The 12,365-nt window shown below is 41.0% G+C and overlaps 1 protein-coding gene across 1 annotated transcript; it reads right to left on the bottom strand.

The window, feature by feature from the left end:
* Positions 1-7,075: 7,075 nt before the first annotated feature.
* On the bottom strand, positions 7,076-8,473 carry LOC133918169 (thiosulfate sulfurtransferase 16, chloroplastic-like). The gene is made up of 5 exons (XM_062361907.1): positions 8,119-8,473; positions 7,897-7,973; positions 7,603-7,673; positions 7,471-7,524; positions 7,076-7,322 (listed from the first exon to the last, which is right to left on the bottom strand). Exons 1-5 carry the CDS (start codon positions 8,301-8,303, stop codon positions 7,215-7,217), a joined length of 495 nt encoding a protein of 164 aa, XP_062217891.1. The 5' UTR covers positions 8,304-8,473; the 3' UTR covers positions 7,076-7,214.
* Positions 8,474-12,365: the final 3,892 nt, after the last annotated feature.

Below are 12,365 nucleotides of genomic sequence, written 5' to 3'. Positions count from 1 at the left end.
CTTATTTCATTCCCATTCAACGAAGATGAGATGAGATGAGATGAGATGAGATGAGACGAGAGGAGAGGAGAGGAGAGGAGAGAAGAGGAGATGGGAGGGGAGGGAGGGGAGAGAGATTTATATTGCGAAGCCCTGTCGAAAAAAAGAGGTAATTTTTTTCTTTTTTTTTAACAAACCTAGTAGGATAGTAACTAGTGCTAGGTTTTAATATACATCAGATGTTAGTGTTATGAATAGACACTTTTAGATATAACTATGTGATCAATTACTAAGAGTTGTGTCTATTGAGAAGAGATATCTTCTCAATAGACATGTCCTCTCATCGTGTCTTTTCAATATGTATAAATATGTAAACACCATGATCAATGAATATAAGAGTTACATTCTTTCTACTTTATTCTCTGAGTTCAATCTCCCGATCTCTCTCTACTTAGAACACATTATCATGCACTTTGCTCTCCAAACGGCTAATTGGCCACTATTGTAGATGGACGAATTCACCGATTGCATACTGGCAACTAAAGTGAAGGCATGACGTTGATCTGCTATGAGAATCAACCACAACAAAGAACAGAGGCATGACGGCCTCAACACAGCATAGAATGGAGGCACGACATCCTCGACACGATGAATCTGAGCACATCGGCTGGCGGCAGATCGGAAAACCGCACGAAAGCGACGACCAGAACAAAGCGATGCCATCCCGTTGCCATCGTCGACACCATCAGTGCAGCTACAGCTGCACCTTTCTGCCCATCTCCATCCTCGCCGATGCATTCGACGCCCAAACGGCCTCCTCTGATGAACGCGGCAGCGAGCGGCAATCGACATCCCAAAGGCGTAGATCTGGCGGAGCCGACGGCACACGGCGCTGTTTTGCCATCATCTTCCGGCACTCCACCCTTCGCCCTCCAGCGGCGACCTCCTCTTGGGTTGGGCAACCGAGACACTGTGCTCAGTTAATCAGTCGGACTCGCACACAGAAGAAAAAAAAAGGAGAACACCGCACGCCAGTGGCACCCGCGCATCAACGACGACCGGCTCGTTCCGGCCACACCCGTTCTCTAGTGGCGCCATCTCCACTCTCACGTGGAGATCTGCCCTCAACGGCACCAGGCGATGTTGCAACCGCCCTCAGGCGGCTACCATGGCCACCCTTCGGCGTGCCTGTCCTCCGGTGGTGCATGTCGACGGATCTGGCATCAGGCTCAGCGGTAGCCTGCCCTAGGCGGCGTCCAACCCGTTCTGGCAACGCCCAACCTCCACCCAGCGGCAACTCACCCTCCTGGTGGTGGCTCCCCGCACCGCCCAGCACCGGCGGCGACCACCCGCATTCCTCCGAGGCGGGGCTCCGCCCAACCAGTGGCGGCCCGCCCCTCTCTCTCCACTTCGGTGGCTCACAAGCCCAAGGGCGGCGGTGCACACGACTGGCAATCCCGCCGCCTCCCTCTGCGCATCGGCCCCATCCGACGACGGACATCAGCCAACGCCCCCGCTTCCTCCCGCTGCTACCAACCAAGTTGGCGGCCTGCATGGTGGCGACGGCATGCCCGCACACATGCCGGTCATCCAGCGGCGGCTCGGTCTGCCTGACGGTGGCCAACCATGCCGGCCAACCAGCAGCGATGATTTTTCTTGTGGGCGGCTGCCTACGCAACGAGGAGGGTGGGGTGCAAACCCTAACCCCCCCCCCCCCATTCCCTTTTATATGGGGTGGTCCCCCAGGCCAAATGGGCCTCTAAAGGCCTGATGGGCCTCAGTCCAGCTTGCCTTGGCCCATTCGGCCGGCAGCAACCAATGGCATTTTTACAAAAAAAAAACACCCCGTGTTTTTTGTTTAATTGCGTTAAAAAATATACAGTGAATTGTCATTTTATATTTAAACCCTCTGGTTTTAAATGTATTGCACTGTATTATATTTACATCATGTAAATATGCATTCGAGACACTGTTTTTCTGGAATATTATGCAATGTTCAATGTGTTTGCTTCGAGCATTCCCTATAACATGCAGTTGAATTAACGATCGTATTAATTTTGCAATTACAATTCTATTTCTTACAAAATTATTAATACAAATTAAGTGATTACCTCTTCCACTTGATATAACACAATGTTCCAAACCATTGCATATTGGCATTATTTTCAAACACAACCCGTAGAGCCATTATTTTTATTATATGGATACACATGCTTAAGTTAATAACTGTAATTTTTTTAAAATAATGCTAATGTAGTTATGACCTAGCTTATTTATGCCATGCCTTATTGTCACCTATATTCTGTTGAAACCCTAGAAGGTCCCCAACATTAATGATTATTTGGATGAATGCTTGTTTACTAGCATGCTTAGGATTGATTTGCTCAAATAAAAGAATTGGGATAATTTCATATGTTAATCATGCCTTTTGAAAAAGTATGAAGTGTTGTGTGCTTGGTGTGTGTAAGATGTGTTCATAGAAACTCTAGTGTGTTTCTGACGAGGGTGAGTAAGGTACCCCACAAAGGTGGGGATTACCTTATAGCAAGGTTCGTCTTTGTGGTGTTCTTGCTGGGAGACACTTGCCTTTATCGTATAAGGACCGGTTTGCTGCGACATCCTACCTAGTATTCAAGCGTACAACTACATGACATAAATAGGCAGGATTTGACACAACCCCTTCAACTTAGTTTGGTATCCACTCAGAGGCCAGTAGTGGCAACAGGGACCAGGAGAAGACTTGGGCAGTGCGTAACCCAAGGTCTGGCTGGTGATGTTGTTAAGGCTATGTTAGAGTCTTGGGATTGCTAAGTGGTCCTTCCCATGAATATTCTAAGGCCCTTAATATCTTAGTGTTCCGTGAGGGGATATTGTGGCTATGTTGTAAGGACGTTGTGTCTCATTATGATAGTTCCACCAATTGTTAAGATTGGAGTCAGTGCATATCTTATGGGTAAAGTGTACAACTTTTATTGAGTGTTAAATCTATCCAGATAGCCGTGTCCTCGGTCAAGGAAATGCAATGGTTCGATCACAATGATTAGCTTCCAGCGTGAGTACCTGCTTGGCGTGTGAGTGGGTAGTGTGCCCGTGTTTTCAAAAAGTGTTAGCTATGTGCCTGAAGTATCCCAAATTGTGTGTCCACCGACAAAAGAAGTGTGCGAACTGGCGGGATGGAAATATCTCCCCCAGGGCCAACAACCCCATAAACTCAACTTATGTGTTTCCCTCAACGATATTTTAAGATAGTATTTGCGAATTGAATCTTGCATCGAAAACTAGCTTTCTGCAAAACCTAAAGACTCTACAGCCTATATTTGATCTACCTTTATGCATCTAATGTCTCCCTTTGAGGTAGGGCTTGCTGAGTACCTTATGTACTCACTCTTGCTATATGTGGATTTAGATGATCCAGAGGCTAACTTCATCGAATGTGAAGATGAAGAATAGAAAAGATGGGTTTCATCCACACTCAAGCTGCCTGTAGGGCTTGGATCGCTTTTGCGTCATTTTCGTTGTGCTGTGAAGCTTTGTTTAATTATGCCTACGGACTTTTAGTGTAATGAACTCTGTATTGTTCCCTAATATCACACTTTAATTGATATATGCCTATAATATCTACTTATATCGGAAATATGTGTGTACCAGCTACTGATCTAGGAATTGGTATGAGTTACACAAGGTAACCCAAAGGAGGGGTCCGACAAAAAGAACTCTTGAAAATCATAGATAACCTTGACAAAACATTCGAAATACGAGATTTGACAGACTCTAAAATCAACCTAAAAACTAGGCTAATGAAAAGCTGGTTAAACTTCTATGTGAAGAGTAGTTAAAATGGTATCAAAGAGCTAAAATCAACCATGTCCTCTATGGCAACAATAATACGAGATACTTCCATTTGATTGCAAATGGAAAACACAGGAAAAAACATATTTTTCTGCTTAGAACAGGATGAAGGCACAATTGAAGGGGAGGCACAAATCAAAGATTACATTATATTACAAAATACTATAAAGATATTTCCAGTCTACCTAGGGTTAACCACTTCTCACTGATTGAATCACTAAAAGGGAAGTGCAAGATGCAATGTTCGAATGAAACACAATAAGGCTCCTAGCCCTGTAGAGTTTTACCAAATATTTTGGGATATCATCAAAGATGATTTGATGATGCTATTCCATGAATTGCACTCTGGAACCCTATTGATTCATAGCATTAACTTCAGTGTGATTATGCTACTCCCTAGATCAAAGAAGCTTGTCGCATCCAAAAGTATAGGCCCATATGCATGCTAAATGTCAGCTTCAAGATATTCACAAAAGTAGCTACAAACCGCATAAAAGGTGTAGCGGATTGAATAATTTAACCCACTTAGATAGCATTTATGCGCGGAAGAAATATACTAGAAGGGGTTGTCATCCTACATGAGATGATTCATAAACTCCATCGTAAAAAGATGATATGGTATTACCTAAAATTGACTTTTAAAATGCTTACTTTTTTTATTACAGACCCTCCCAATGAAAGGCTTCTCACCTAAGTGGTGCTCGTGGGTGGGGACATTCATCTCAAGGGGTAGTGTGGTGGTCAAAGTCAATGATAACAATGGTACGTACTTCCAAACTAAAAAGGACCTATGCTAAGGGGACCCGCTCTCTCTGATCATATTCAATATTGTTACTAACATATTAGCATTACTCATTGGGAGAGCAAAAAGAGAAGGGCAAACTGATGGACTAGTGCCACACATCGTTGATGATGATTTATCTATTCTTCAACATATCAATGGCATTTTACTCTTTATGGAACATGATCTAGAAAAAGCAAAGAATATGAAGCCTTTGCTCTACGCCTTTGAACTATTTCTGGCATAAAGATCAACCTTTACAAAAACGAGCTATTCTGTTTTGGCTCAGCCCAGAAAAAATACGAACCAATACACCAAACTATTTGGATGCATGACGGGCTAACTTTTGATGCGCTATCTGGGAATTCTGATCCATTATTGAAAGCTCAAGAATTCATATTGGAAAGGGGTCTAGGAATTGTTTGAAAAGAGACTGGGTAGCTAGATGAGCAAGCATATGTCCTCTGGTGGTAGACTTATACTACTCAACTCAGTTCTTAGTAGCCTTCACACACACATGATGTATTTTTTTTCTTATAACAAGAGGGGTACTAAAGATACTAGACTATTTCTGCTCCAAATTCTACTAGCAAAGCGGCAGCTAGAAAAAATACCACCTAGCGAAATAGAGTATCCTGTGCCAACCTAAAGATCAGAGTAGCTTATGAATCCAAGACCTCGATGTTCACAATATGGCCATACTATGCAAATGGTTATATAAACTATAAACCGAAGAGAGAATATGACAAGATTTACTACAAAACAAATGTCTTGGCTCCAAATCTCTAACACAAGTCAACTGGAAATCAGGTGATTCTCATTTCTGGGCTGGTTTGATGAAGGTAAAGCACCATGTATTTAGTTTTAGTACCTTTATAATAAAAGATGGATCCCAAATCTGGTTCTAGGAGGACCACTGGCTGAGAAACTCGTCAAAAAGAGACCAATACACATGTTTGTATACCACTGCATGAAATAAGCAATACATAGTTGCCAAAGTACTGCAACAAATTTCACCAGATATCTCATTTTGGAGGACTTTAATAGGACCAACATTGATAACTTGGAACGAGCTACTTCAACGCCTTATCAATATTAATCTATCATAAGAGCAAGATGAATTCCGAGGAAACTTGAAAGGAAAATTCTGTGTGAATTCACTATATTGAGCTTTACTACATAGTGACACTCCAATTATGATTAGACGACTGTGGAAATAAAGATCCCCTTACAAATCAGAATTTTCTTGTGGTACTTACGCAAAAGGGGTTCTATTAACTAAAGACAACTTATCTAAAAATATTGACAAGTAGTCAGAAGTGTTACTTTTGTCAAGAAAATGAGACAACTAAGCACCTCTTTTTTTACTGTCGTTTTCCCCGATCTGCATAGTTTATCATTCAGATGACTTTGAATATGTACCCACCGCGTAGTACACCAAATATATTTGGAAATTGGCCTCATGTTCTTAGTTAAAAAAAAAATAGAAAGCCAAAATAATGGTGGCATTAGCTACCTTTTGTTGGTCTTTATAGCTATGCAAAAATGGCATTGTCTTTAACAAAAAGAAAAACTTTTCTTCTTTGCAGGTTATGTATACTTGTCACGATGGCTCCATATGTGATATGTTCTGCAACTGCAAGAGCATTGGGAGTCGGTGTGAGTAGTGTGCATGCACTTGAAACGGGTGGTCAGAGAGCTTTTTACTCAGTTTGGATGACGGTCTAAACTGCATATCGAGGGTCCTCCACCATAAACATGCATTTGGAGTGTCACTTATGCTTTACTTTGTAATGCTTTTCTGGTTGAACTTTTTTATTTTTTGTTGGTTACGTGCATCTTGGTTATGCAGAGATCAGGAGTAAAATCTTATGCGGTTGGATAATCTTGATGTTACGACGAGAGTTAATAAAACTTTATTTATTGAAAAAAAATACTATTTAGACTTTGACCAATTGATTTCTCTCGAGTGTGTGTAAAAACTGCTACGAGTATGTAATAGTTTTAAAGTATTTTTTTATGGGAAACTAACAATACCTTTCTATTTTACTTAATTAAATATTTTAAAAAATATTGTGAGTCAAAGTTTGAACAGTAATGATCAAAGTTATCAGTTATTTAGGCGTCTAATTTCAGTCATACGTTTTATTACTTGGAGTATATAACCTAGGGTTAGAAATAACTTTAGAAATTATCCCACCATATGAAAAAAATAATAGTAAATTTTCTCGTATTATTAGGATTTTATTTGAGACCCTAACAATTGTTATGAGTTATAAAAATAGTCTTTTGGAGAATTTTAGTTTAAATTCTACACATGATTTTTATGTGAATGTAATTAAAATAGGTTGCACATGGATTATGTAACACGTACAAAAAATTTTAGAATTTTTGAAGAAACATAAGAGAATTTTTTGAGTGAATTTTATGTGAAATTAGTGCACAATACTTGTAGTTCTATGTTACTAGTCATAATACCTATAGTTTTATGATAAAAATAGCACAATACTTATAGTTTTATACAATTCACTCTTTAATTAATTACAGCATTTCATTTCCTCCCTAGCTGCTGCTGCTTCTTCTTCTTCTTTACTCGCGCATATAGCTAGGGTGCCTGAATTATATTAACCGATGAGGAAGCTGTGTGCTGCTGATTTGCACTTCGTAGCAAGGAAAGGTATCCACCTTGCAGATTTGTCACATTCTTGAAGCCCTGCATAATAAGCATACAAACGTATGTACAGTTAGTTAGTAGCATAAATATATTCAGTTGAAGGAAGGTACGCCTAACGCCTTATATATATCCTAATATCGTCCGTATCTTTTCAGTAGGCAGATTAACTTGTAGATATATTAATTACCGCGTTTAGAAGGTCTGCAGTGGCGAGCTTGGACCGAACGCCAGAGCGGCAACCCTGCAGCAAGGGAGAGCGAGATCGAGATCGAATCAGAGCGCGCGAGGAATGCATGCGAAATAATTATAAGAGAATTACCACGATGAAGCGGTCGTCCTTGCCATAGAGCGCGGCTACTTGCTCCACAAAGTGGGGATTTTTCTCCTTCCCTGCAAGCAGCAGGGAATGAATGATATTGATACCGATTATTGATCTAAGAAGCAGGCAGGGCGCAGGTAAAAGATAGCTTTGTCGTCGTCAGATGAGATCCGGTGGAGGCTTGATAAATAGAGCTAGTAGAGCTGATCTGATCATTATATACTCCTACATACGTAGTTTGTTCTCCTGAGCAAGCAAGAATGCCTAGCGAGTGAGTAATTCTCTTAACCGTACCGTGTGGGGTAACCGAGAGGTAGTAGGGGACATTTCGAGCACCGGCGACATGGCCCTTGTCAAAGTCCTCCCACATCCTGATCCAACATGCATGCAATTAGCAATAGTCACTCACAGCTACTCCCATCGATCCCATATAGAGAGAGTATAACTAGCTAGAAGAAGCTAGTTAGCTTTAACTGGTCGAGAAGGTAGAAGAAGAAGAAGAGCTAGCAGGCGTACCTGACATCGAGATATTGATGAGTAGCAGAGCTGAGGAGGGCGCATGCCTCGTCCGCGTCCACCATCGGTGTCATCGCATCCTCCTTCCTCTTGTCGCTGCTGCTGCTTCTGAGAGAGCCCATTGCCTGATTGCCTCCGGGGGCCGTGGAGCTAGCGTTTGTTGCTTTGCTATCTCCTATCCGCATCCATTAATTTATAGCAAGTGCAGGAGGAGGAAGAGGAAGAATGGAACAAGTGGCCGCCGGCCGGGTACGGCAGCATGCATGCTCAGGCTCAGCTGGACCAAAGGCGCGCATAGGGAGACACATTCATGCATACATTGCACGGTTTGCCGCGTCCGTCCGTGCGTCCATATTCTTCTCACTCTTAGTTCCCATCGCTGTCTGCAGATGAATAATTGAGTCCTCTTTTTCTCGATCTCGATCGAGAATATATATATATAGCAGATGGATAGCCATGCTGATGCGGCGACACATGGAATCAACCTAGATAGACAGCTGCTGCTGCTCAAATAAATGAATACTGAAACATCATCATTATATAAAGATAGATGGCTCTGCTAGCTGAGACTTCAAATTAATTAAGCTGTAAAACAAAATGAATAATACTCCATCTATCTATCGGAGCCAGCTGATAGGGATGTTATCATTTTGCGTTGCGCGGATAAGCTAGGCCAAGGCCTTGCAATCATGCCATGCATGCCGAGGGGGCATCTCGTCCGCGCGCTCGCTAGCTTATCCGCTCCCATGCATCCCCATCCACCCCACCCCACCCCACCCCACTCCATCGGTTATTATTCCAATCCCAACCTATCACATCTGCTAGCTGGGCGTCTGTTGTCTTTCAGAAAAGTTGGGATAATTAAAGTCGATTCTTCAAAAGCTCATTCTGGATTCCACTACTAGGATCGCGATTCCAGATGCTCTCGCTTAATTGCACTAAGTCGTCCGCAAGACGTATTCTTGTCTAGTACGATCAACATATCTATGATCAAAACACAATACTGTATGTCCAACTAACTGATCGATTGAACAAAAGTGCACCATTGACATAAAGAAAACTTAATAAGGTCGCCAACACTACTACTCTAGCTATGATCAAGTTTCGTTTAATTTCATGTAACTCTTGTCAAGCTGTCCAAGTCCCCTTCCCTGACCAGACCTCAGCTGTCCTCATCGATGATACCTTTCAGACAAGGATTACTAGTCAGTCGTTTCAGCTAGCTTGTGCTATAAATGAGTAACTAACTTCTGGCTGACCTGTCAAGGTTTCAATGTAATATTCATCATACTAGAAACTACAGTGTTTGTTTGATACATATAAAATCAATTCAGGATAGAGTAATTCGAATAAGCAAAAGGATATAGTATAATAAAATAGATATTTGTATTCACAAAATTCGTAACATGATGATGTAATTTCACATGGAATGAGAGAATCTACCACTATAGAAATACTGATCAATGATGGTTCCAAAATTAGCATTGAAATTGGCATCACTGTTAGTTTTGAAACCGGCAGTGCATAAGTGACAGGTGATAGTATAAGCACTATCACTATCGAGTTTCAAACCGGTAGTGATGCCTTTTTCATGAAACAAAAAAATAAATGAAAGAAAACCCGGTTGGCACCAACTTCGCCAACCGTTGGTGTTCACTACTATAGAAATGATTTAGTGGGACGTCCTTATACAGACGATTCTATAGAGCTATCTGTGCAAAGATTATCACAGACGACTCTAAACAAGAACCGTCTGTGATAATGACAGGACCCATCCGGAAGTGGTAGGACGTTTTTAATATATACGGTTCCTGTTTATATTAATATTACAGATGACTCTAATTGCGAGTAGTCTGTAATAAAACTAGTATCACAGACAGCTCCAAATTGGAGTCGTCTGTAATATTAATACATACCGCTCATATTTGGAGTCGTCTGTGATAAAAAGGATATCACAGACAGCTCCAAACAGGAACCGTCTGTATAATTAATACAGATGGCTTCAAATACGAGTCGTCTGAGAAAATGGCCAGAGGGAGGTCGGACACTTTATTACAGACGGCTCCAAACATGAAGGTGTCTGTACTATTAAAACAGTACATCATCCCCTACCTCCACATCAAAGCAGAGCCGTGGCGCCGAACAACAGTGCGCTGCTTTTAGAGGGAGAGGACAATTTTGACAAAAAAAAAATGTTAGATTTCGGTGAAAGCTTGGAGATTTATTGGTATTTATTTCTACAAGGTAGGCATTATGTTCTATTTTATTTTAGATGGTCTAGATTTTGGTTTGGAGAGCTAGCTAGATCTAGATCTAGATTTTTTCATAATAATATAGTTTTGTTCTATTCATTAGATGCTGTAGATTTGTATTCTAATTTAGTCTTGAGAGATCAAATATATCTACATCTAGATTTAGATTTTTTTTCATGATAATCTAGAATGTATTAGTTGTTCTAGGTATATATGAAGCTCAAAGTATAGATGAAGGTTTCATTATGTGATACTATAAATGACTAGCTTTAATCTAGTGTTGCAAATAAATTTTGGATTTTTGGTATTTAAACATAAAATTATCAATAACTATATAGTATTTAACGGCAAGTTTTGAATTAATGATTGCCCTTACTTTTAGGTATTCATGTATATAATATAACAATAATCATTAATTATTTTCAAAATAATTGTCATTTGTATGGTTCATTCATGTATGCATGTATGGTAGCTCCATTTTTTTCGGTAAAAAGCTTGGTTGCTCTCTTTTTATTAGGTTGATTTGATATTAATTTACTTCGTACATTGTAGATGGATCGTGGCTGGATGTACAGTTCTCGTACGAACCAAGGGTACCTTGATGGTGTGACGGCTTTTCTGGCAGCTACTAAGGAGGATCAATTGGAGAAGGATGTTGAATTTATATATTGTTTTTGTTACGATTGTAGAAATGAAAGGTCATTTCTTAGACAGAACGTAGCCCTACAGATCCAAGCGCACTTGATTATCAGGGGCTTCAAAACGGACTACACATGTTGGACCAAACATGGTAAAGAGCAGAATGTATAACATGAAGATGTTGGTATCATCTAAGAACCCGAAGTCGACATAAGAAGAGAAGATGACGAGGAATTTGGTGCAGATGATGATGAGTGTGGTGCTGCAGGCAACGATGATAGGTTGGATTAGATGTTGTGCGATGCAAACGTGAACTTGAGTACTCAGAGAGACTTTAATAAATTCATGTGCTTGATCGAGGACTCGAAGAAGCCGTTGTTCCCTAGATGCAAACTGGAATACACAAAGTTTTCATCCGTGCTTGAACTGCTTAAATTGAAAGCAAGCGATGGTTGGTCGGATACGAGTTTCACAGCGCTATTAGAACTCCTATCGAGCATGCTTCCATATGGAAATGAGCTGCCCAAAAGCACATACGAAGCAAAGCAGGTTCTTTGTCTGTTGGAGATGGATGTAGAAAGTATACATGCATGTCCGAACAACTGTATCCTCTACCGTAAAGATCTATCAGACTTGCATTCATGTCCAGTGTGCAAAGCATCTTGATACAAGCGTAAGAGTCAATCAGACGATGGTGAGGTGAAGAAAGGAATTCCTACTATGGTGGTGTGGTATTCTCCTATAATTTCGTGTCTTGAGCATTTGTTTTCGAATCGAAAAGAAGCCAAATTATTTGCTGGCACTCGGAGGGCTGCAAGCAAGATCGAAAGCTAAGGCATCATGCCGATTCACCCTAGTGGAGAAACATCGACACGATCTTCGATGACTTTGGTGTAGAAACAAGGAATATAAGGTTTGCTATGAGCACGGATGGGATGAATCCTTTTGGGAACATGAGCAGCAGACACAACATTGGACCAGTTGTTCTCAGTATTTACAACCTACCTCCTTGGCTGTGTATGAAGCCGAAGCACTTGATGATGTCGCTGCTTATCCAAGGCCCGAAATAACCTGGGAACGATATTGATGTATACCTAAGACCATTGGTGAAAGATCTAAAAATATTGTGGAACGAAGGAGCACAAGTATGGAATACGTACAAAAGAGATAATTTCACGCTACGCACCTTGTTGTTCTGCACAATCAATGATTTGCCTACACTACGTAACCATTTGGGGTAGAGTAAACAAGTAGATACGGTGTGCCCTCATTGCTTACATGGCACCACCAGTATGTGGCTGCCCAAATCGTGTGTTGGAATTTCCAAACTCTTGCAAGTGCATATACATGCTAGAT

The sequence above is a fragment of the Phragmites australis genome, chromosome 5, assembly GCF_958298935.1.
Source record: "Phragmites australis chromosome 5, lpPhrAust1.1, whole genome shotgun sequence".
Taxonomy (NCBI): Eukaryota; Viridiplantae; Streptophyta; class Magnoliopsida; order Poales; family Poaceae; genus Phragmites; species Phragmites australis.
The sequence above is the reverse complement of the archived record's forward strand: the minus strand, read 5'-3'. Positions and strand labels throughout refer to the sequence as shown.

Coding starts and splice junctions, on each gene's coding strand:
- LOC133918169 (XM_062361907.1), bottom strand. CDS start 8,303: ATGCGGATAGGAGATAGCAAAGCAACAAACGCTAGCTCCACGGCCCCC. Junction 7,974..8,118: donor CATCAATATCTCGATGTCAG/GTACGCCTGCTA, acceptor ATGTTGGATCAG/GATGTGGGAGGACTTTGACA. Junction 7,674..7,896: donor CCTCTCGGTTACCCCACACG/GTACGGTTAAGA, acceptor TGCTGCTTGCAG/GGAAGGAGAAAAATCCCCAC.